General features: G+C 45.0%; 1 protein-coding gene across 1 annotated transcript; it reads right to left on the reverse strand.

Moving 5' to 3' along the window:
* Positions 1-2,053: 2,053 nt before the first annotated feature.
* On the reverse strand, positions 2,054-10,963 carry LOC104627646 (adenosine receptor A2a-like). The gene is made up of 2 exons (XM_010295974.1): positions 10,614-10,963; positions 2,054-3,014 (listed from the first exon to the last, which is right to left on the reverse strand). The coding sequence occupies exons 1-2, from the start codon at positions 10,961-10,963 to the stop codon at positions 2,054-2,056; spliced, it is 1,311 nt and encodes a 436-aa protein (XP_010294276.1).
* Between the last annotated feature and the right edge of the window lie 15,455 nt (positions 10,964-26,418).

Below are 26,418 nucleotides of genomic sequence, written 5' to 3' on the forward strand. Positions count from 1 at the left end.
CGTGGAAGAGCCATGCCAAGAAAGCAGCAATTCAATTAAACTGTGAAGTCTATTGTTCTACAAACTTGCCTGTCTTTCTGCTAAGGATTGTGGTGGCAACCACATCTTTTTATCCGTCTTGCAGTAAGCTTTGTGCTAGCCTGAAGCAGTTACGTACTTGAACACGTTCAGCGCTATAAACTACTCCCCACCTTCATGTAGGCAGACTGGCAAAAAGAAAATTCTCCTCAAATAAAACTGACTTTTAAGTTTAGTAGTTCATAATATTTAAAATAAACATGGAATAAGAACACACAAACCTAACCTGCTCTTCCTCAAATACCAAAATCCAGTTCCTATTTCCTTTCTGAAAATGCAATTATTTGGCTTCTGAAATGTTAGTGGACAGACACGAGGAGGAGGCAGGGTTGGGAGATGATACTTCTGTTGTTTTCAGGTAGGGAATAAGCTTCAGATCCCTGGAATTACCAGACTTTTAGTTTTTCAGTAGGACCATTACTGCCTGTCTCTCCATAAAGCTGGTGGTATTGGACATGGATTATTTGTCTGGAAAAAAAAGACTCGACAATCTATAGGTAGTATTCAAGCTGATGTGGCATTTTGCTGTCCTTGAGCTACCAGGCTTCATAAGTGATACAGAAAATTATCAAACTGCTGTGAAACACCTCTACAACAAACCACATCAGTGCATACCCTTGCTGCAGCACAGATTTGCCTGTTCTCTTATACAGACAGACTACTGCAGTTTCTAAGCTGATTCTCACTACTACTGATGCCCTTCAGCTTTTCAGAATAGGACCATCTTCTAACCAGACAGACCCAGCTCTGTTGGCCTCTGCACCACAGGGACACATCAGGCTTCACAGTAAAGCACATCAAGAAAAAACCTGAAATCACAGGAGAAAAGGTGTTTAAATAGAGCTCACTGGAATTTAAAAAATAAGTTAGTTACATGTGTGTGTTCCTCCCTACACCAAGAAAGAAGAAAAAAATCCCACAGCCTTTTGAGTGAGGATGAAAACAAACAAAATATGGAAAATTAGCTCCCCTCACACACATTTAGGCCCATGGAAAGAACTTGCTTTCTAGGAGCCCAGGAGGGCAAGCGCAGAGATAGGGAGAAAAAGCAGACACTGCCCACCAGCCTACAGACAGCTCACACACCCGACAGCAATTCACACACCTCAGGGCATGACCACCCTGGTGACACAGACCACAACCTGGCCTGCTTGTCTGCTATCTGCAGCACCAAGTCCTGCTAACAGCACTTTTGCTAAGGGAAATCCATATTACAGTCTCCATTTTCATTATTTGTTAGACAAAGTGGAGAGCTATGAGGTTATATTTGCTTTGTGCATCTGGAACATTGAGCGCTCAGGGAATGGACATAAGTTCTTGCCCATCTTTTATAACTTAGTATAAAGTAATCTTTCCAAGACAAGAAAAAAACATTTGAGCAACCTGTTGCTGTATAAGCTTTAAAAACATGAACTGAAAGACAAAATGCCATGGTTGAAGGCATCCAGAGTTCCCATCAGGTAAATTCCTTCCCTTTCCAAGCAGCTGCTGGCATCTTTCCTGACCAACAGATGTTGCTATCCCCTTTCCATTTGTTGCAGGGCCAAGGCCCCACCCTGTTGCTCTTGCAATTCAGTGAATACTTCCAGCCATGCTTTTATTTCTGTTGGTAAAGACAGCAAAACTGACATACAACCACAGATACACAGTACAGCATAATGTCATGATATGCCCTGCATGAGCAGAGTCTCCCAGTGCTGACCTTCGAATGCCATCTTTGACCTTGGCACTCCTCTTGGTGACAGGTCATTGATGGGTAACATGTCCCTCCTTCCTTAGTCCGTTTCTGTGGTCTCCTGGCTTTTTTCCAACCTAGTATTAAGGATCTTCCCAACAGTCCTGGGTAGGGACCCCTTTCTCCACAGCAATCTGAATACACACCTCTCCCCCCACCCCCCAACCTCACTTTCTGCCACGGCAGAGGTCACCAATGGAAAAAAAAAAGAATTCTACCAGGAAGACTTTGAAAGTCTCATCAGGAAACATCAGCTGCTGCGAAGGCTGCTCTTTCTAGATCTGAGTAAGACACCTGGGCATCAATTAGCTCTTCACTGTGAAGCTCCCTGTTCATGCATGCATCTGAGAGAGTCCCATTTTTGCAGGAATGTGGGAGGTGCCCATTTGTCTCCACATCCAGAGCGTTTCCATTCTGGTGCCATTCCAAGCCGGCTTTGCATTTGCTTAAGTCCTGCTTTTCAGGATCCCTGTGGATCTCTCCATTGGTGTATACCTCTAATGCATACTCACTGATTCGTATGCTGGCATTCTCTGCGTCCCCACCATGAGTGGAAGTCCTGGAACTGGCTGTTCCTGCCTTGAACGGCTCCTTCCGGCCCAGGATATGCTGGCTGATGATTTTACGGAAGGTGTATCGGAACTCCCTGATTCGGTAGGCATAAATTAGAGGATTTACAACCGAGTTGGCATGAGACAGGATAATAGCCAGATACATCAGCCAGAGGGGAGCATGGGCACAATTTGGGCAAAAAAGGGTAAAGCAGTTAATAATATGTAGTGGAAGCCAGCAGATTGCAAACAACCCAACAATGATGGCCAAAGACTTAGCTGCATGGACTTCCTTTTGCAAAGTGGAGCGAGAACGTTCCCCATGTACCATCTTGTTCTCCATCTGCTTGAGCTGTCGCCGGGCTGCCATGAAGATTTTCAAGTAGATACCAAACATGAGGAGGAGGGGCAAGAGCACACAGGCAAAGAAGTTGTAGTAGACCATGTACTCCATGGTGACCACAGCCTCAAAGAGGCATGCCACCATACTGTTGCTGCAGTTGATGGGAGAGGACTTATTGGAACCCAGCTCTTCGATCTGGGAGCGATTGTGCCACCCTAGCATTGGTGTCAAGCCGATGATGAAGGATAATACCCAGCAGATGGCAATGATACCTTTAGCTCGAGAGCCAGTCACCAAGCCATTGTACCTATAAAGCAGAGGAAATGGGAATTACATCAGTATCATTCAACAAGGCCCTGACACCCAAGCAACTTCCCAATGGCCCAATGTCCCAGAAGACAGCAAGAAAGGCACCTGCTTCTTCAGATGGGCCTTTGAACTGCCGTACAGAACTCGCGCAACACAGCACAGCACAGCAAGGACTCCCTGGTGACATTACATGCCACCTATTTCCCTCCCCTTTCCTTTAGGCAGTGAATGGGTGACAGAAAAGCAGGGAAATTAATAGAGTTTTCATCTGTGTTCCTTCACTCCACCAGCCCACTTGGTCATGCACGTAGGTCGTGCAGCCTGGATAATCAGCAGCACTGCTCTGACTCGTGGTGATGAAGGCCACTGTGGCTGTCTTGCCAAAGTCTGAGGTAGTTCCTTCTTTCTGGCAAAGGAGCAGCCTTGTAGCATGGAATTGCTAGGTCTGTCTTGCAGTAGATCTGTAAGCCAAATAGCACAAAAGAACTCGGAGGCACGGTGGCATCGGCCCTGTGTCCACGTTCAGGTGTGCTCCAGGGAAATTCTGCTGACTGAGTTGCAGAAGCCAGGCTGGCGTTCTCTTGCACAGCACCTCACTCTGCTCCAGAATGGCACTTTCAAAAAGGCCAGCACCACCAACCTTCTTTAAATAACTATACATGTCAGCAGTTTTCCTCACCAGCCTGGCTAAGCTGACCCCATGTCTTTCTCAGAAGGGAGGAATTAAGCTGAGGGCAGAGTTCTGACTGCAGGTGTGCTGTGGGCGGCCCTGCACACACCAAAGGGGCCTGCAGTGGTGGAGGTATTGATATGCCTGGTGGAAACCAATGCTCTTAGCAGTAAATTCTCCATGATCTGTTGAAAGAGACAACAAGCAACACAGTAAGAACCTGACAGTGCAGCCAGGGACCTTTGTTTGTTTGAAATATCGGCCAGTTCCCAAGGCCTCACAGGTTACTGCGAGTCCTGAGCTGACTCCACCAGTTCTTCTCTCTGAAAATGTAAATCAGGGCAACAGTTTAACATTTCAATGCAGTTTCCTTCCCTTGGTAACGCTTAGCATGGAAAGTAGATGGCTGGATTCCCACATTGTCCAGCATGGGTCCCACACTGTACTTGACCCCATGTGGCTGCGATCGGACGACGGCAGCGCTGGGCTCCCAGTGTTTACCCAGTGCTCCTTCTGCCCCTGTCCCCTCAGCAAACAAACATTAGGGAAAAAAAAAAAATCCAACAAGCCATGGAAATCTTTCCATCTCTCAACGAAATAGTTACTCTCACAGGTTCACACTCCTATCCCAATGCAAGTTCAAGACAGGGGAGGAGAAAGGCTGATTTTGCTGGGCACAGTACAAAATGGAAATCCTGCACGTGCTTTAAATCCCTGCTAATGGGCCTTGAAAAAAACCTGGCTTCACACAAGGCCTGGCAGGCTTGAGTCTCCCTTCCTCAGTTGCATTTCAAAATCAGAAAAGAGGGAGCGGGTGAGGGAGCTAACCGCGCAATTCCTAGTACCCAAAATACACTGAAATCCTCCTTCCAGAAATGAGGGAAGGATTCAGCAGGTTCTGAGAGATAAAAAGGTTTCCCCAGCAAGTAGTGGATCTTGCTTAATGCTTAGGAGATGCTAAGGGATGGCAGCAGGGAATGGCTCACATTCAGACCTCATCAACACAGCAAAACAGCATCTGTGCTTTGAAAAGTACACGCAGGGAGCAAGAGATTGGCTGAAGGCACTTGAAACTTGGAAAAACAAAAAACAAAACAAAACCCTCAAAACCCTGCAGCCCTGGAATTGGCTTCATCTTGTCAGAGGAATTTTGAAATTGTGCAGCTGTTATCCCACGACTAGAGATGTCCCTTCCCTTCCACTAAAAATATATTCATTACTGCTCCAGGCAAGCACCCCCCACCCCGCTTCTCCCTCCCTCTTACCCTCTGGGGATTCCCATGCAACAAACTTTACAAGGCTTAGAAACAGCACTTAACCCAAGCTGCCTCCTGCTTTCCATCTGCAGCGTATTGTGCTGGCAGTGGCAATTACTAACCTCCCAGTGAGTGCATTTCCATAAGGCCTTGCTCAGTATCTCCAAGGCTTAAGAGAGAAAGCTCATCGCATCTCGTGACATAGTGTGTGGCACTATGCGGGCCAGGTACCTGTTGAGAAGTGTCCATTCACTTGGGAGAGCCTGATTTCGAGGACCCTCATGCAGGCTGACGTGGCTGAGGTAGGGTGATTGTCCAGGCAGACTTTCCTGGACTCATTCCTTTTGTCCACTTAGAGATGTCACCAGGCCAGCATTGAAGAGTTTGTGCACCTGCCTAGGCACCTTTCTAGGCTCACAGCAGTGAGACCAAAGCTACTCTCTGTACCCCCAGTGCTGTACAGCTCTACATGGTAAGTTCAGGGCTTCCAGGAAGCATCACATATCCTGTGAGTTGCTGGCATCTATGCTGGAGACACAGCCTTCTGAAAGGAGCTGGTCACACCTACAGCCTATGTTCTGCATACTTGGTGGGTGACTTTGTAGCATGTCTAATGTGTCCAGACAGCACTGGATTGTCTGTGCACAAGCAGTTCTTGTGCTTCCTGGAAATACTGGACTTGCTACACAAACAACAACTTCTACTTGCGAAGTTCCAGACACAAAGAACATTAGTGCAGAGCACAGGGACACTCACGGTGGAGTTGGTGTGAGGATAGGGGCACCAGACTCCCCTAGAAAGCAAAACCAACTTTTGCAAACACAGGAAATTGTGGATGCTTTCCCCAAAATAATTTCACCTGCCATGCTGCTCTCCCAACCATCAGGCTAGCGAACCGACTCCAGGAGAACAGCTGCCCTTGGAGAACGCACAACTCAGCTGTGCTGCCTAAAGTAGCTTTGCTAAGGATGTGACGTTTCTGGGTCCTTGGCCTAAGCTCTGTGTCATCGAGACAATGATTCCTGCACAAAGTGTAGTCCCTCACCCGTCTGATTCATAAACTATGAAGCTGGGTGGAAGACAGAGCTGGTATAAGAACCATGGGGTCCTCAGATAGAAATGAAAATCTTTCCATACATTGCATGATATGATATAGTAGCTGGCCTAACTTATCATCACAGCATTCAACTAGCCTGCTGCTTGTCTTCCAAACCCACCTCTGGTTGACAGAACTGCACGTCTTGGCCAGATGGCTCTGCCATGCACAGCGCATGTTTCAGCCACCTTTACTGCATCACACCAGAAAGCCTGTGCTCAGCGTTGAGAGCACTGGGGCTTTGATCTGAATTCCAGCTGTGCTCAATGGTTTTTAACAAAGCACTACAAAACCCTGTTCACTGAATACATCCCTAAACAGCCCACACCTCAGGCAGCTGCAGTCACAGTGGGCAAGACAAAAGGAGGATATTCTACACCCATTACATGTATCTGGAAATGAGAGACACTGACAAGCCCGGATCATCCAGGAAGTCTTGTGGCAGAGCAAGAAACCAAACCCAGACCTTCTCATGCACCACCAAAACAACCCTTTCAGAGAACTCTCAGTCAAGAAATTTCCTCCCCTATTACCGGGTGCTAACTGATACTAGTGCTTGTCTATGCGATGGAGACTGGGTAGGGTGGGATCCCACAGGTGGGCACAGGGCTCTAAACAGCAGAAGCAATAATGGTAGGCAGGCACTGTTCTTTTGCTTGTGGTACAATCAGCTCCCAGACTAAAACCTTGGTAACAGCAAGTTCCACTGCCCATGAAGCGAGAGACAACAGGCACTGCTTTCCAAGCCATGCCCATGGTTGTTCAAAGGAGGAAGTGAATTATTCTTCTTTCATATTTGGTTGAGTCTACCCATAGTCTACTTGACAAAAACATGTAGGAAATGCTTGTCATAAAGTCAAAAGATTTATGGTGAGCAGGGAAAGAAATAAGTCTGGATATGGCTCAAAGTGACAATAAACCCTTAAATCCCTGATTCACTGATTCAGATGCTCATATATGAGCATTTGAGAAGGCAACCCTACAGAATTAAAGCAACTGCTGAAACAGATTGTTCTCAGCACAAAGGTCCCTTCCACGTCATATACTTTATTCAGGATTTCCATTCGTCTCCCTTTTCCTTCCCACTCCAGACTCTCAAAAAGCCAGTTCTTCATGTCCAGGTCCTCTAGCCTCTGGCAGAAAAGCAACCTGTCATCCCAATGCCAACTCGGTGCTTCAGTCACCACTACATGGTTTAAATCTGTCCCAATGCTGCAAGCATCAGGGAGCTGCACCTTTGTAATGCTTTCCCAGAGAAGCATCCCAGTAGCTTAGGCAGTCAATCACCTCCAAAGCAACTTTCATCAGAGGAAAAGGTCTGCATTTCAGCAAGTTACCGTAGTTGGCACTGTATGACCTGCATAAATATTTATGCCACACGTGAATACCTGAATCCAGCACACAGAGCTAGCGGTAACCTGAGAAAACTTTTCCATTCAGCTGCAGGAAGAAAAACTTCTCTTTCCAGTGCATCGGAGCTACCTGTCCTTCACCACGGGAGTATCTTTACCACAAATGCCGGCACAAGAACACGTGGCTGGGCACTGTGCCCATGGAGCATTTGCTGGCACCAAAGAGCCTGGAAGGCGGCAATTGTTCTTGGCCCATGACTTCATCCTGGAGCTCAGACTCACAGCCAGTTTTGTTTAGAACATCCAGCGGTTTCTATCAGTGAGCACAGGTTTTCAGGTACCTGCTGCGTTAGAGACACAGTTCGGATTTAAATTTAGCCTGAACAATGGCTTGGACTCACTCTGCTTTATTGCCATTTGCAGAGTGTCACATTTGTATAAAACCTGGCAGAATTCAGCAAAGTGTTTGAGACCTTGAGACCAAAGTATCAAATTCTACACAATGTTTCAATAATTTGAAAGGTAGAACCCATAAGATGTTCACAAATTAGTTTTTATGTATTTTTAAATTTTACCTATAGTTGTCTTTCCTGACTGCATTTTTTTGGGGGGGAGAGGGTCTTTTATCCACAGAAAAATCATTCCAAAGGTAACTCTCATTATGTACTGATGTGTCCAAAATGAAGCAGCATCAGAAATCCCACTCTCTGCCTCCTTAATAGTGACAGTTTATTTGTGTGGGAATACACATCCACATATGTATCCAGAGACATGTGGTTACCTTCCTTAGGACAAATCAGATGTGAAACAGTTAAAAAGAAAAAGAAGAAGAAAAAATAGGTTTGGCAGTTTTCAGTTTTGCCAGAGTGAAGGAAGTCTGATTTATTATTTTTTTAAGACCCTTCATCTAACGAATATTAGGAATGCCTGGTGTTACCTTTCTTGTCCTCTGAGGAGGAAAGAAGGTGCTTTCCCAGGCATTAAAGGATGGGGTGAAACCGTTGCATCTTTAGTGGCAGAACTTTCCTTCCAATGGTTTGACACATTTTTGAGACAACCAGATATTAGAAAAAGAAAAAAATGTGAGCAATCTGAATCATATCACATTTCCCTCTTCAGCTAATCAGCTTTCACTTTCTCAGCATGTCTGAGACTGTAAATCTAATGCTTATTCATCCATAAATTCTTAAGGGGAAACATGATTGGCAAGTTCTGCACTTCTGTAAAAGGATAAACCAGTAGAGGGTTAAGGAGGAGGATGAACCTATGGATCTACCGGTGGGTTTCTGCGTCCAATCAACTCCACTGTTCCTGGAGCAGAAGAGGGTGTGCTCTGTTTTTTCAAAAACAAAATAGTGAAACCGGTACAGTGCCCAGCACTAATGAAGCCTGATTTTTCTAAAAGACTCTTTACCTCGGCTATTCCAGGAAATTAAATTTTCAAGACAATATAGTTATAACGATACACCCAAAAAATGGGCAGAAACCCAGATTTTTAAAATCCTTTTCCTGGCAAGTCATCCTCCAGCAATAAGAGTGCTTAAACTGTCATCAAAAGTCTTCAGAGTTAGCTCATGAGAGATGAATTAAAGACATTAGCCCGTCTCCAAATAATTTCAGAGGCAAGCTCCCGAGGGCTACTCTACATATGTTTCTTTCATATGTTTATTTATCATTATTTTGGTTAATAAACTGAAACTATCTATTTGTAGAACTGCAGAAAAGTGAAGACAGTCCAATTTATAGGTAACTAATATTGACAGAGTTTTCTCCGCAATGGAATGGAATAGTTATTCCTTACAACTACATCAAAAGTAGAGGTTGTAACAGGTATGACTACAGGCTTGGAAATCAACAATGAATGGTAATGTTACAGCAGCACAGGCTTGCTGAGGTAAGGCTTCAGGAAAGACCATGCTGCACTGGTCCACATGGAAAGGTAATCTCCGCAGCTCTAGGGAAAAGAACGCTTTCTATTTTTGAATGGGAGGTTTGTGTTAATTAACATAAGTGCTGCATGACCAAAGTATTCACAAGAGACAAAACTAAATTGCACACATCAACACAAGTGACTAAATCTCAACAGGAGTGAGGACATCAAAAAACTCAAACTTGAGAACACAACAATCAGAAATCTGTTCCATTTTTGCAGCTACATTTCTTGTACAGCAGAATAGGAGGCAAGTCTTTCCATTCCTGAGAGTTTGCAGTGTCCTCGTAAGGACAAGACGGGAAGGAAGGAGACTCCTACACTCTGCCTGCACTGGCCTCTCCCGGGGCTTCCTCTACATCTTTTGAGCTTGCTGAATGACTTGGAAGCATTGTCACAAGGCATTCAAACCCAGCCCACAAAACGCAATGCTGCTCTGCGCCCACGGTCAGATATATCCTGTCACAACAACGTGCTTCAGGGAGACTGAACTGAGTAGCAGCCCTTGTGTGTGTGGCAAAACTTCCCCTTGTCCCACATCAGCCTCCCTGCTTGCACACAAAGTAGCAGCCAGTCATATTCAGCTTTCAAGCTCTAATATTGAAATGCCCTTTTCGTCCTTTAAACTCCAGCATAGAGACCACAGAATAACCTTCTGCAGGTCTGAGTTACGACAAGCCTCTGCACTGACCTTGACATGCTTTGCTTCCAGAGGCAGTGCCTAAGCTAGTCCAAATCTTTCTAAGGGCCATTTCTTCATAGCCTGATGCTTCTCCTCCCTTCACATTTAATGGTTCCCCAAGAGAACCCCCCCCTTCACACTCTCCACAACCCTGCTGCTACAGCTGCTGGCAGAGTCCCCCATTCTCCCCATGGAGGACACAAGTTGACCTCACCCCCTTTCTGCCCTCCACCATGTATTGCTTTAGCTCCGCTTTCCCACCGTGACCCTTCTGGTGCTCTTGGCTCTGGATCAGCGTGCTGATTATTGAGGTTACCGCACACTCCTGTCTAAATATGGAACTGCAGCTCCTAGGCAGTGCCATTGCAATGCCATGGTCACACAGGATATGAGGACAGAGAAGAACTGGAAAAAGAAGCGACCAGAAAATCCAGCAGCCAAGGCAGCCTTCAAGACATATAAAAGTTTTTTTTTCAAATTACAAGGGAAAAAGTGCTGCTCCTCATTTAACTTTTCCTTCCTCAATTCATCTCCAGATCTGTCATTTTTACTGATGTTCATCTCTCACCAACCTAGCTCCCCTCCATCCCCCCAGCCCAACCCGTGCTTACCTGAGGGGTATACGGATCGCAATGATTCTGTCAATGGCAATAGCAAGGAGGCTGAAGATTGAACTCTGAGTCAAGACCAGGACGAAGCAGGCAATGAAAAGGCAGCCATAGAAGAAGGCACAGAAGCCCGTGCTGATGGTGATGGCAAAGGGGATTGCCAGCACGCCCACGGCAATGTCAGCAGCAGCCAGGGACACCACAAAATAGTTGGTGACGTTCTGCAAGTTGCTATTCAAATAGACTGCCCAGCAGACCAGGATGTTCCCCAGGATGGCCAGCACCGCAATGACCAGTTCCAGGATGATGTAAGCTACGTCTGAGAGGAAGTCTTCTTTCCCATGTACTAGCATGGTGAGAGTGACCAGGCCAATGCGAGAACGTGCCAGAAAAGCTCAGCGTTCATATCTGCAGAGCACTGAACAGCAAAGACACCTCAAAGCTGCTTGGAGTCTGAAGAGCACTCAGCTGCCAGTTGGTGAAGGTTGCTCACACGCACCCTTTTCTCCCCATAGCTGTTCAAGATCTTTACAGTAGCAGGTGTCAAGAAAAAAAAAAACAGGGCTTGCCAACTCCAGCAAAGTAGGTTAACCAGATGCAGAATAATTCAAACTCCAGCGGACGAATGGACAGGAGAATATCTCACGTAGACATACACTGCTCCCTAGGCCACAAAGTCCAGCAGGCAACACGACACAGAAAGTGTATTGTGTGGCAGCGTCACATCGGCTGTGACTTTTTGTTTCCTGTTGACAATCACACTGCTAGTCATGACTTCCTGTCATGTACATACCTACTAGCAACATCCTCCGGTTCTCCTTTTCACCTTTTCCCCCTAGGACTTGGGAAATATTCTCTTCATCTGAACCAAACATTCAACTTCTTCATTTGTAGTTTCCTTTAAAAAAAAACAAAAACAAACACCAACCACATACACTAAGTAACCAGCTCTACGGAGGAGATGGAAAAAGCAAAATCTCATTAAACTGGCACATTAAATTGATAATGGATATTAAACAGGCCTAGAAGAATACATCACTGGGAAAAATCTCACATTTTGTCTATCCTGAAAGCTGCAGGGCCAAACCCAAGCTTCAGGAAAGCGGTATTTCACAGTGGTGATGAGAAACAAGGGACGTTTTGTTTCTGAGGCTACTAACTGAGCTGGCACTTCAGCAGCTGCTCAGTAGTCTGCCCTGAAACACGAGAGCCCCACTAATTACGCCTTGGCAAGTTCTGTGGCTGCACAGAGGAAAGGTAGAGGAGCCTTTTTACATATACCTGTCTCCCTCTGATCACAAATACAAGACTTGGGCCATCACATGCTGCCCACCCTCATGTACTTTGCCACAAAAGTGTGCTGCACCAATGCACTGCTCTGTGATGACACGAACCTTCATTCAGAAGGGGGTTATGTTGCTGGCATGTGTGGTCACCACTCTGCTGCCATACCCAATCTTTCCTTCCAAGTGCACAGGCACTGGAACACGATCAGCAAGCAGGGAGAATAGTTCAAGGTACATCAGACAGTGACATCTTTGAGGACTTCCCCACTGAGCATGCACACTCTCTGCCAGGGTCTCTGCAGGTTCCCTTCCTGCAACACCATCGTTTTTGTTCACATAAATCTTTATCCCATAAGCAAGCCATTTATTTGTCCTACCTGCATTATCCATGCAGTGTTTGTTGCATCCACAGATTCAGGTCAGCATCATTCTTTTAACTACAACCAGCCAGAAACACATCCACCAAGCTACAACTCTCCCAGAAACACACACGGAGGCACAATGCCAACGTCATCTCTCGAGTATGCATTCATGTTCCTGCAGTATCATGCACACAAACGCGGGACTAACGTGCTGCCTGCATGGAAACATAGTCCCTACAGGTGCCATTTCATACGGACAGATACACATCACCTACATGCTTACATGCCTCACTTGCACACTAATCTTGCAGGTCACCTCGTACCTCTGCTTTCAGACATGGGTGCATTTCACCACAGTTTCAGCTAAAAATATAGCAATGGAGAATACAGTTCCCTGAGCTTCGTGCCACAGTCAAGAGATAATTATTTGCTGTCCTACCCTGTAACTTCCAGAGTGAGATTTAAACCTTATTTAGCAAGCTTTAGCAGTAATATTTACTCATTAATTTAAGAAAACAGCTACTTGAAACATCAGAGGGTCGAGGGAGAGAGAGAGACAGCACTAACTGATAAATCACTCGAGCTCAGTTTCAGATGCAACACTAACTTCCAAAACAAAAGGTTTTTGGGACCCCCTCCACAGGTGATCTGGTGTGGTCTAACCCAGCAGGGTTTCATGCCTTCACAGTTCACTCTCTTTTCAAGTCAGAAATGTAATTTCTCAGGATAAAATAAAAGGTTAAAGACAGTGATAATAAAAGAAAACATGATTAACTTGTGATTCACATCTGATCTCAGGAATATAATCTAATTTTAGACCTTTCATTGATTTACAGCTCTATTGCTAATGCTGCATTTGAAAGGAAAGTGTATGATTCTTGGTGGTTTGGATGTGCTTCAAAAACCTAGCCTTTCCTCCAACCTTCAGCAATCTTGTTTATGGGTTTTGTTTGGTTTGTGTGGAAGAAACCAACAGAAGAGATTAGTTTGTGAACTAGCTATTAAGAGGAAGATAAAGATCATCCATTTAATCTTTTCTAAAGAACCAAAAATCCCAAGACGTCTCTACATTGTCTATCTTCCTTTAGCAAAAAAAATTTGTTTTCTGCTGATCTCCTAAAGATTACTTCTACTTTCTTGAATTTCAGGGATGTCAGTGATATGCTCTGCTATCATCTGATTGCCCATTACAAATCCCAATGGGTTTGTTTTAAAGCAGTGATACTGAAAACTACACCCCCACCCGCCAGCCTGACTTCCAGGGCAGCTTGAGAACTGGTCACGTTAATCCTGGTGCTGAGAGGATTTACCTGAAGTCCTACTATGTTGCTCTTGCACCTCATATTTATGCCACATACACCTCAATGAAGAGGATCAGAGTGAAATTACTGGGGTATTCTTCCCCATTTCAAAGCTTCCTTTAGTAGGATTATGAATCCATATTCGTTCCAGATGCATTTTGTTTAACCTGACTCTTTCAACTGATTGCTAAACACAGGACAAAGCTGGAATTACCTACAGTTCTGCCCATATCCTGAAAAAGATGGATATGGTGGAATGCTGGAACCTGAAGTTTAATGACCACATCACATGCTGTTTTCTGACACAGCAGAGCTTTTAAGCTTCTACTTCAACTGTTTGTTTCATGGTCTGATGTTAACTTTGAATTTTTTATCTTTGAATTTGTGTGGTCCCTTGTTTCCCATTCCCCTTCACAACAGTGGCCTGATTCTTCAACCCAAGCACTAGCCATTTATTCCAAAGCAATCCGCGAGATGTTATGTCCAGAAGAGGACAACAAGTCCTTCCACCCCTCTCTGCTCCCAGATGGGCCAGAAAACACTTGGAGAGTTCTGCAGAGCCAGCACATCTCAGAAGAGAAACGACCGGAGCTGAGCAGGTGTCCCAGCCGCGACGAAACAACCTTTTGTGTCTGCTTCAACACTGGCGCTTCTGCGGTAGCCACGGACATTAGAAAAAGCAACCATCAGCCACGCAATCGCAGCACATCAGAGGCCTCACCTGCTACTTACAGAAGGTGCCACGAGCTGGGAGGCTCCCCTGTTCGACCCGAACTCACCCCTCTCATCTCATTCATCTCCCTCAGTGTCAGCCTGCGATAGCTCGCACCCATACATGATAACAAGACTTTAATTGTTGCAGTATTTGCAACTTGCTTTAAAAAAAAAGAACAGGCCCAGTCCTTCTGCTCACATGGCTGGAAATTCACTGCACAGGGACAAAATGAAATACAGAGCGCCTTCAGAAGAAAACATATATCCAGATGCGATGCAAAATTTATTATAGAATCGTCTACTTCATGCAAGACCCAAAGATTCAGCAGCCAGTTTTGACAGGACAAAATTAATTAACCTGCAAAATTAACAACCTGCTTTACTCACTGGGGAACCGTATATTTAACATCTCAGGCCCTTGAGGGATGAATATTGCAAGCTTCTTGAAGCTTAATTAAAATAACCTGTATCACACAACCTGCTGGACAACTACAATTAGTATTTCTTCTTAAGCCCATGTTTTATTTTGTTAATTGGATTAATTCTTTCTTGATACCCTGGGCTATGTTCGGCCTTTTCCCATTATTAAATAAACCTTTCTTGCCACTCACAAACCTGTAAAGCTGTTGCTCTGTTCATTTTTAGTGACTTGGAACACTCTGTTCTCTCTCATATTTCAGCCCCAATGAAAAAGTGCTCCTTGAAAATTCAATAAAGCACCTGAACAGCACGTTCCCATGAAGCAATTCACCACTGGAGCCTAAGCAAGCTTTTGTTTGGCATCTCCAGTTGGCTTTGGACTAAAGTGTTGCCCCTTCTCTCTCCTGAGTGCCAAAAGCACTGAGGTGAGCCCTTAGCCACTGTTTGGTTCAAATCATCCACCTCAGACAAGCTCATTTCCTGCTCTTGGCCCCTTCAGGCTGAGTTCAGTCATCCTGGGTTTGGGTGCCCACACTCTGTCACGCTGGCACAGAGAAAACGTGCCCTCTGCTCCGTGTGCCAGGCTGACGCATGACAATGTCTGTGACACTTCAGTTTTGCAGCTACTCTCAGACATCAGAAAAATCTCCAGGGCATCAGCAGCCCTCAGGGCACCCAGGATGGTCTATGGGCACATAGGTGACAGGCTGCAGCTTCCCTGGGCTCCAGAGAAGATTGGTTTCTCCTTGTCTGCTTCAGGATGGGGTAAGCAAGGCAAGAGGCAGCTCATGAGGCCACGGGGGAGTCTTCATCAAGGCTCATTCCACAGATCACAATCTTGCATCTCCTTTTGACAACAAGACCCTTCCCAGGTACCAGACATGTAGAGATTACCTAACTCCCTTAGGGAAAACCCTTGAATTCACATATGGCTGTAAGCAGAAAATTGGTGCTGCTAAATCATTTGTTTCCCACTTTCCAAAGCCTGGAGGGGAAGATGCTTGTCAGTTTTTATCCTCTCTTTGAAATCTCTTAAGCTCAAAGAGAATCTCCCTATCTTTTAAATCAAAGTCTCTAAGAAATCTTGTCTCTCTCCATTTCTTTAGAGGATCAAGTCACAATAAATAAGCCAATGTGCTCACAGGCAGCACACAAATTTGCAAAACAACTCAGGCTGTAAAACATAATGAAACCAGCTGCCCGTTCAGGGAGAATGATAGGGAAGGCGGCAGCAGCACTTTTCTGCATTGCTCAATGGTTTCCTTTCTGAAGTCCGATATTTTATGAATACCTCACCTGGAGTGGCTTCCCCATGCCCCTGACTGCTCACACGAAGCCAGCGAGCTTGGAGCTGTCAGAGAGCAGCCTCACTCCTGTCTCCTATCGAAGGATGAAGAGATGTGGCTGGGTGGGGCAGGAAAGAGAGAAGGGAGGAGGCATCACCCATCTAACCAAGACATACTTTTTCTGGTTCCCCTATTTGCTTTATTATTGGCTGCTGGCAAAATGATCTTTTAGGTCCTCTGCTTACACTAATAGGAGGAAATTAAATATTAATAATAGACTATTTCCCTCTGGACTGCTCTTTGTTAACAAAAGATACAAGTGAAACAAAGCAGGCAAAATTATCAGCACACCATGCTCTTGGTTTTCAGGTGCCTGGAGCACTTGTGGCTTCCCTCAACCTTCCCTGGAGTTAGAGATGCCCAGTGTCCTGCACTCCTGCCTGTTTGGACACCCATACAAGAGCAGAACACGGTGATGCCTGGAAAATCTTGTTCTATCAAGGGGCTCCACATGGCAGTTTGACCCTTCCAGAGGATCGTTTCAGACTTCATCCAAAACATCATCTGAACCACTGATGCTCCGACTGGAAAAAAGGCAGGGCCAAGGATCTTTTGAAGCACAGAGCTTGTCTCTATTTAGAGAGTGAAGTCTTCCTCCAGTGTAATCCCTGCAGTGGGGTAACAAGGTTTCTGGATTGACTTTGCAAATTCTACAGAAACACTGACTAAAATGAGGGCTTCAGCTTTGCTAAATGTGGTCTAATCCTCTCTTACAGGAAAGCAGTAGCCCTCCAAGACTTAAAACCGTCACTCTGTGTACTTGTGAAAGGCAAAAGGAATGGCTCTTCAAACATCTGTACCGCTCCTGATCTTTTTCTGTCAGTTCAAAAATGAGGAAGAGGGACATTTCTGCTTTACATTTCCCTCTCTGCTGCAGTCCAGGCGAAAAAAGGAGGCTATGCTCACTGCAAGAACAAGCATGGTGAATCTGGGTGTAAAGTCTTTATCGACTGGGGATTACTAGAGACAGCCATAGCACTGCAGCAGTGACAGCAACAAAAAGCCTAATAAAATCATACTCTTCAAGGCTATCCTGTGTCTCTCTTTTCCTCCTGTTTATACTCCATATAAAAATCACAAAACAAAAGCACCCAAAAAGTGAAACCCCACTGGACAACAATCAAATGTCATAACACAGATGGGCTGGCTAATAGGAATGGTTAATGCAAAACCAATATTTCAGCTTTGCCTCCTGCCCTCCAAGGGCTAGAAGTGGATTAATTTTTATTGCAGTAGCGGAAGAGAAGACTAGAACAGTAGACATTTGACCATTTTTTTTTTTTCCTAAGTGGATGTTATAAATGTTTAAAAGCAAGAAAAAAAACTCACATTAATTATTCCCATTCTAATGGTCACAAAAAGCCAGGCAGGGCAAAACTAAGTAAGGCTGAATGACCAGCAGTTAAATAAGGCAGATCAAACAAACAAACAAACAAAATGGAAAAGGTTCCCTTGTGCTCACTAAAGTATCACTGGACCGCAGGCATCATGATACATTGCCATAAGGCACAGAAATGTGTTGGATTTTTGAGCAAACCATTTGTATCCAGGATTGATGATGTTGATTTACCTACAGTGACATTTCCAAAAATAAAAAATAGAGCACTTGGATAAACTTTCATAAGACAGACATGTAAAAAAGCATAATTAAAACCATGTACCATGGCCAGAAACAAGTTACTACTGCCAATATCATCCACAGTGTCTCTGAGGATCCAGTTTTCCTTTCCTGTGTGAGGGAAGAACTCAAAAGCAAACTTTGCCTCCCCACAGCCGTACTAAAGCCAGCTGTGTTCATACATAAGGAGCATTTCCTTCAAGAACAAAATAAGAGAAATGAGGAAACAGGATATCAAGAAGTGACCCACTGAGGAATACAGGCAAGGGAGGAATTTGCTCTGAAAATATTTATCATATTGCTAATGCATCCATTCTGGTATATTTTAAAATAATGGAGTAAACGTCTCTCCAGATGGGACTTCACCTCTCATTTCTGGGTGAAGTTTCCAGACAGGCAGTTTGAGAATCGGGTACATCTGTTTGTTTTCCCGCGACGTTATTCAATTGTTCCCAAAACCTATTTGTCTCCTCTAACTACGGGTTTGCTTTCCACCAGGTCTTGCGAGCCCTGCTCCATCTCCTTCAAGCACTGTCCTTCTGCAGGTTGTAAGTAATGTTTGCTAAGCTCTGCCAGTGAAACAAAACCTCACAGCTCCAGTGCAGGGAGTGGTGTTGTACCAGGTCAACCAACATCCTATCTTCTACAGTAGAAGAAATATAATTCTTTCCATCTCTCTCCACGTAACTTAAAATTATTCCCCAGCTGCCATTCCCTATCCTGATGAAGGCACTGTACAATTTGAACAGAGATGAGCAAATTCTACCTGCCTCTGAGCCAAAGCAAAGCTGTCTCACTGCATTAGCTCATCTATGGCTCATACGCTGACCCCTCTGAGCAAGGCTGATTACTGAGGACTCACCATGAAGCTCCTATTACCACCCAAGCAGTTTGACTCATACCCACCCACAGTATGAAAAGCTGTCAAGCCTCCATTGGGTTGCTAACACAGCTCATCACATCCTTCCTCTCCAAATTGCTCCCTTCTCTTATCAATGTGAGCAGTGACACAGCAGCAGCACTCAGCCTGAGCTGCACAGGGCCTGCCCCGCTGACATGGCAGCAGAGCCCATCCAAACACCCCCAGAGTTCCCCCATCCTCTGCCCCTGCATGGCCCACCTCACTGACTGCCGTTTGCTCTATATGGGCTGTTCACTGCTGGCTCAATCTCGGGGATCGAGCACATGCGCACTGTGCATTGCAATACCAGCTGATTTTTGGCCAACACAAGAAACCCTATTTCCTCCCATGCCCCAGGGTTTGTCCTGGCCCCTTGCACTCCCACGATGTGCACCTGTATGTTTTGGTCAACTCATTTCACCTCAGCTTGTCAATCAGCTACCAGTGAAAAAGCATTTCGACAAGAGTGACAATGCTGGTGGTGTCTGCTCATCCCAAAAGCAGGAAAAGCCACAACAGCAAATCTTCTGCCTCCTTGGTTTGTTTCCAGAAACTTTCTCTCTTCCATTTTTTTAAGATGCTTACCCGGACTCACTAATACTTATTTGCTCTGTGTCATGTCTCATCATCCCTTTAGTGTTTCTCTCTCAGTCTCAACGCTATTTAAGACATTTTTAGGACTCTGCCACCCTCTGTGGATAAGGAGGAGTTGATGCTCTGGTGATGGCTCAAGGCCACATGCCCTTACTTTGTCCCTCCCTCTTCTCTTTGCTATGACTCGCACCATACTTCTGTCACTCTCGCGAAGTGACTTGCATTTTCACTATCACAGTCAGCCACACCAATACAAGCCTTCCTAGAGGTACTCAAAGTGACTTTTTTTTCCCCTCAAAGTCCTTGATTATAATCCAATTTATTAAGAACTCTCCAGTGTCACTGCTTAATGATCCCAATGTCTCAGTCTTTAGCTGGTGCTTTGAGGACCCTAACAAAGTCCTTTCATTTCCTAAGTCCTTGTGCTTTGGTAAAAGCACAACCGCTTACAAGTAACAGCCTCCTACCTCTGCCCTCTTCCTCCTCTGACTGCTCGGGCCAGAGATGCTGATGTTCTGGGGTGGAGACAGCATGAAACTGCTGGTGAAAACGACATTCCTAGTCATTGGTTTCTCTCCTTCTACATCAAACCACTGCACTGAAGAACCTGTAGCGATTCATAAATCACTTTAGAAAACATTTTACTGGACTTGCTAGCTGTTTATGAGTTAGTATGCTTGTCTAGAGGAAGCAGAAAGGCAAGGAGAGCAGCAGCAAGTACCTCACTACGTTAGAGACACCTCTACCATGCTTGGGAAGTGGCCCTTTTCTCCTGTGAAAACAAGATATTTTCCAGTTTCTGTACAATAAGACACCATTAAATGCTCCAGCTGTAAAGAAAACGGCAATCATTTCTCAAATGCATGACAACCAGGAACCTCACACCTTGCTGAACAAAGATAAACCAAAAAAAGACTCCCAAAACAAATTCCTTAGGGACTGTGGCATTTGACTCCAAATACAAAAGAAGTTAGTCGAGGAGAGGTGGATCCCAGGGAGGCACCCGGAACAGACATCCCCAAGACTTTACGATGGTTTCTCCCAAGCAGACTCTGTCCATCTCTTGCCTGCTGTAATCATACAGCTAGGCTGTACTATAGCTACATAAAGAAAAAGGAAGATTTTCCTTTAGGAAAAGGGGTAGGAAAGACAACAAAAACTGACAATGAATCCTCTTTCCAGTCTTCAGCCCATGCATACAGCTTCCTACCTTTCTATATCCTGCAAGAGCTGACACTACACAGCTGTACCAGAGAAAAAGAACCATGTAACCACATCAGTTCCGCCATTATACCCTAAATGCATCATAATGGTCAAGCAGAGTTTGGGTCATCATTTAGCAAGACACAGGATGACATAAAACAAAAGCTTAACTTGTTTTAGGTGTTTGACAACGTTAGGTGCCTCAGTTTTAACAGTTCCAGGTAGAGGCCTGATTTCTGGGAAGGAAGCACTTTTTGGAATCAGCGTATTTTAAGGAAACCCTGACTAGGTAGCCATTAGCACTGGTCATTTTTTTGCCAAAAATCCAGGCTGCAGAACATTTAAGAAACTTTTTAAAAGTCAGCGTGCTTCCCTGCACATGCTCCAGGAACTGTAATGGTGCTGGTGCCAGCCCAAGTCAGTCTGATGTTATTTTCCATCATCCCATTGAACCTGGGCACTGATCTGTGGATCGGACGTATGTGGAAACTGTAATTATTCAAATCAATTTCAATCATGTGCCTCTCTTCTGAAGATTGTATTAAAGAGCCACATACATCTTAGCTGTCCTTTATCCTGGGAAATGTTTCCTATGGAAAATCCCAGTCTATGCCCAAGTATATACATCTCGGACTGAAAACAAAGTTGTTATCACCACAGAATATGATATTTAACAGCCTACTTCCCTTAACTCCTTAATCTCAACAACTGATTCATACCAGGATCTGACAACCCTATTCTGGGGAAACCTCAACAACCAAAATGATAGGTCAGTTTGTAGAGGACTTTCCCAGTAAAAGAAGGGAATGCAGGTAACGGGCCAACATTGCAGAACAGGCAAAGAGAGCAGAAACATTTACGCTCCCCTAGTAGGAGAAAAAAAAAAAAGGGTTGGGGGAGACAGGAAGTGAGAGGAGAACACAGTCTAAAATAGAAACAAAATAGCTCCAAAGAAGCAAAACCAGGAGAAAAATGGGAGAACCTCTGAGGTTTGAATACTAAACAAGGAAAGAAACTTCTAACGAGGAAAATAGTGCAAACCTCACCACTCACAAAGGGACGCATTAAAAGAGCAGAATGAGACCAAATTACACTTCCCTCTGTTCAACAGCATTACTCACTCAAACGCATGAGGGACTCTGCCCAGGGAGATACGCAGACCTGACCCCCAGCTGATGCTGGTTCAGGTTCCACTGAGCTTCAAATGGCTCCACCAGTGAAAAATCCCTCTCCTGTCCTCCTCGAAGAGCTGCTGAACAAGAAGCCGCAACTGTCGCTGTGAGCATCACCTGGGATAAACACGGGGACAGGGAGACGGAGAATGCTGTATCTCAGCTAGCCAGCAGATAAAACAGACACAGTCTGCAAGTACTAGAGGCCTCCTGAGAATTGCCCGAGTGCCTTCCACCCTGGGTTTGAGTGCAATCACAAATGCTAATCAACACACAGACAGGAGCCCAGCGTGTCATTCGTCACGTCTCCAAAGCTTCAGGAAAACCCCCTTTTCCTCTCCTTGTATCAGACAGGGACAGGAAGATTCCCTCATCCTCTATATGCCTTTCCCTCCCCCTGTCCCTGGCTCAAACCATTCCTGCAAGAAGTTTCACTCCCCACTAACTTCTCCATTGTCTCAGATGCATTGTTTGCAAATGTTCCCTAAAAATGCTATGTAAAGTATTCTTTATTCCTGTTTCAGGTCTTTCCACATCCCATTCCACAGGTCCGGGTAACACCTGGACTTTATCTTGTTACCTGTCAGATAGTGATAAACCTACTGCATGTAACCCCTGACTTATCACCCAAGATAAATAGAATTTATCTTGTAGCTGTCATTTCTTTTCAAACCCTGCCTTCCACTGCTGCATTTGTAGTTGTAACAAATTACTTATTTGGGCTAGAAATGTGTAACTTAAAAAAAAAAAAAATCAGCAAGAGCCGCAAAACATAAATAAAGTTTCAAGTGTGGCCTTCCTAGCACTAGATTTACTGCTGCTTTGTGGACAAGGAGGCTCCAGTAGCTCTGCTCTTGTGTATTTTCTACAATAGCATTTGCATATACTTTACATAAGGTACATTGTATCTTAGCTACCTGGTAATTTTTGGTTTTAATAATCAACCAACAGGCCCAATGATGAAAAGCATCCTTTCTCCAGAACAAGTCATAAACTAAATGGGTAAGGTTTGAGTTAGTTGCTTAAATATAAGTGAATAGTGAGGTCTAAAGTGCTATCACCTGAGCCTTTGCTGTCACTTTAGAAAGGCATGTGCCTCCCTTAGGTCCTATCCTATTCTCTACCAGCCCCATCGAGATGTCTCTCATAGCACTAGATGTCTGTTTATAGCACCCATATCAAGCCCCGGGTGTCCTGACAGGAAGGGACAAAGCTCACACTCAAACACGTGCCACAGCGCTGTTAAGGCTTTTGCCTGACAGCGGTGATCATCCCGAATATGTAAGTTTTACAGAAGCCATCCTGTTGCATTTGTCTTTCCTCTTAACTCTCCTAAGCACTTAATGGCTCTTCAGCTCTTTTTAGAACCTCATCGCTGTGTGTTTACCCAAACAACTTCATCTTAACTGCAACCGCATCACCACACGACGCCATATCGCAGCCTACCTACCCCACCCCTCCTGTGCTACTGCGGACGTCCAGCCACCGCAAGCACAGGGTAGCCAGGTTTCATATGATTTGCTCCTTACAGAACTCAGGTTGAGGAGTGAAAGAGATCACACCTTTATTCACTCATGTTTACCAAATACCTGCATTTGCTGAAGCGCTTCTAAATAGTCTTTGCTGATCCTCTGTGGGTTGCCCACTGTGGCCAGGATGAGGAATCAGTTACAGCAAAGGAGGTTTAAGCTGGACATCCGGGTGCTGGAAGTGCAGAGTCTCCATTGCAGGTCTTTAGGAGCAGTATGGAGAAATAGCTGTTGGGAATGGCAAAAGCATTGCTGATCCTGCCTCTGGGCAGAGGCATGGATTAGATGACCTCGAAGTACCTCCTGAGGATATTTTCCATAACTGAGAGTTGTATGTGCCATCTGTCCATTCTGATCTACTTCAGAGATTTACTTCAGGGAAAAAAAAGTGCAATACAACCAATAATTATTCCTGACACAGACGCAACCTTTGGGAGGGGAGAGGCATCTTCTGATTCTAGAGAGGAAACGGAAGCCTTCAGAGGTTAAACCACCTTTGGTGTATCTGCCTAGAGCCTCTTTCGCTCCTAAGGCAGAACGCTGCGGATTCTTTACTCCTAACAGACCAATACTCAGTATTCGGCTACACCAGCATCTCATTAAGTAGGCAACTTTTTCTGCCTTTTTAAAATGAGCAGAGAGGCCAGGAACTGGTGCCATCATGTTCAAGTAGCTTCTCCAAGGCTGTTCAGGTGCACTGATGCAAAACCTGAGGTGATCCACGAGGCAACGAAGCCTCCTAAATACCAGACCCTGATGAAAGGGAGTAACTCTCCATTGACTTGTGAGAGTCCTCTCCAATTTCTTGACACACAGACCAAGATCTTGTGGTTTTCAGTTTAGAGTCCAACAAAAAAGAAAGCTTTAATAGCCCATCTCCATTTTCAGACAGAAAGCACGCAATAAAGAAGGACCTAGAGAGTTATTCACCATCCAGATCAGATGGAGAGAATGAACAAGAAGAGCTGAAATCTGTTCAAGCTGAAGACAAGGACAAACTTTGCAGGACGCCAAGGGAGATGCTGATACCAGCCTTTGGGATGGAAAACCCCTCATGCACAGCTACGCAGAACTCAGAGGGAGCTCAGCTACACTATGCTCTGTCCCATCTCACATGTAAAAACGCGGGCAGAAATGTCAAACTGCAACAAAGAGCTGAAGCATAGTGAAAATAAGTGTTTCGGTGGAAAATCTGTGAAGCCTTAAACATCCTGTACAGATGAGAAATCATACAGCCATCAGTCACCCAAGCAGAAAGGAAGTGGTAAAAGGGGAGGTTTTCCCTCCACACCAGATGGAAGAGCTGCCAGGCTCAAGACCGAAGGGGACGTACTAAGCCAGCCAGCCCAGACCCTTCAGAGAAACACAACTGAGAGAAAGAGTGAAGATTCAACTGTCCCTCCAAACCTCCTGCTGGACTAGGCTTCTCCCAGTAGTTCTTAAGAGGGCTTAACCACAGGGCTCCACATAAAATCCATTATTGAAGATTAAACAAAAAAGATGAATAGCTTTCAAAAGTTGATTGCATCCAGATGCAATCGTGCCAGCAGCCCTTATGGAAACATCCTATTAAAATATCAGCAAAATAGAAATGCAAACACGGGAGACCTGGCAGGAGGCTTTTCAGCTCAGATCTTTAGTGCCTTTTGCACCCACTGGCAGAGGCTAAAAACATCATTACTGGGCTAACATCCCCTGACCTGGCACAGGACGAGGCTGATTCTATTTCTTATGTATAAAAATATGTGTGGAAAGAGATACAGAATATGTACATGTTTACCTACTCTGTAAAATCATGTATATAATTACAAATTTATCACCTGAACAGCATTAAAACGGAGACTTACTTGCCTTTTTTCTTTTTTTCACACCCTAGAATAGGTCATTTTTATTTTATATACACATGTAGATGTTTTCAGTTTGTACCTGTGTGTTTTCTCTACAAATTCAGAGGCTCATAGCTTTCCTGGTTAATTCAGAATTTAACCATTTGTCACATTAGAGACAATTTTGTTTTCATAGTATTTTTATGATATGTGATTACATTTGTATTGACTTTTTAATTGAGATTTAAAGTAAGGTATTTCTTCCACAGATCTAATTCAATTGAAATATTTCTCACATCCCTGCTGGTCACTTTATCTAATCTTTTTCTACTTCACTTGGGCAACATGCTCTGGGGGGTGCCTTTCTAACAGCAGGAGCAGGCCACGCTTTCTCTCTGTTAGAGTTTCTCTCATGCAAAAGAATGAATTTATCAATTACTACAGTTCTTGAGTTACACAGGTCTGAGACTTACGAGCCTGATAAGAAACCTGAAAACAAATACATCCGAAGATCGAGTTATCTAATAGTTGACCATCTACTTAGGGAAATAATTTTAAGTAGCTACAGCAATTCTATTAGCTGCCATTTACTATACGAGTCACGTTGCTCTCTTTAAGTTAACCCTTCCTGTCTCCTCTGTGGGCTCTCTGCCCAAGGCAGTTTTGAAGAGGGTACTTGACCACCTTTACTACTGTCAAACTATAGCAAAGCTGCAATACCTCTGCGCTTGAAACCTACCCCAAGCTCATACTGCACTGGGACATAAAAGAGCATTAAAGCAACTGCGCTGCTTCTGGTCGACTCTTACAGCAGAAAAATCTCCTCCCGGGAGCATCCCCTGTGAGGGCACCACACACCGGCACGTACATACACGCAGGAACACACCTGCTGCTCAGGGTGCTCTGCCTGGATGGGCTGCCTGCACCTCCTCGGGGCAGGTCACCCCGGCAGGCCCCGGCGCCCCGTCAGCCAGGGCAGAAAGCCTTCTCACACATTGTCCCACCAGCTCTGGAGACAGCCGGCACCTTGCAGCCTGTTCCCCTTCCTTTCACCTGCCCTCTGCCCCCAGCACGGAGATACTAGGCCCCTCTGTGACTGGCAGCTCCGCTAACATCCTCATGGGGTACCAAGGCTTAGTGAGCTCCCAGGCGCAGCAGAAGGGACACCGCTGAAAAACTGCTTCAGTCTCTTGGTGCCGATGAGGCAGGGTCGGGGCTTTCGGGGCCAAGGCACAGGATAAGATTGCATGTGGGTGTAACGGCATCTATTCAGTCCCTGCCCTTTTTACCTGAGCGCGATTGCAAAGTGCATGGAAATCTCCTCTGTTCAACACTCAGAGAAGTTTACAGGATGCAGGGTGCTCCTGTGGAATCACTATTTTATGATTAAGCACAAGCACAAATATCAGTTGAAGGGCTAGAAGGAGGTCTGGGTGCAGGGGGGCAAAGTCCAGCGCTTCGTGTTTGAAGCAAGATCCGAGGAGCAAACATCTCAGAGCGTGGGGGTGTGTCAGGGGACTGACAGTTGGGAATCAG

Source organism: Phaethon lepturus, unplaced genomic scaffold, assembly GCF_000687285.1.
Source record: "Phaethon lepturus isolate BGI_N335 unplaced genomic scaffold, ASM68728v1 scaffold33211, whole genome shotgun sequence".
Classification (NCBI taxonomy): domain Eukaryota; kingdom Metazoa; phylum Chordata; class Aves; order Phaethontiformes; family Phaethontidae; genus Phaethon; species Phaethon lepturus.

What these genes read in the sequence shown, in the direction of transcription:
- LOC104627646 (XM_010295974.1), bottom strand. Translation starts at nt 10,963, where the DNA reads ATGCTAGTACATGGGAAAGAAGACTTCCTCTCAGACGTAGCTTACATC. An exon ending in GCGATCCGTATACCCCTCAG is followed by an intron (nt 3,015 to 10,613) that starts GTAAGCACGGGT and finishes TCTGCTTTATAG; the next exon opens with GTACAATGGCTTGGTGACTG.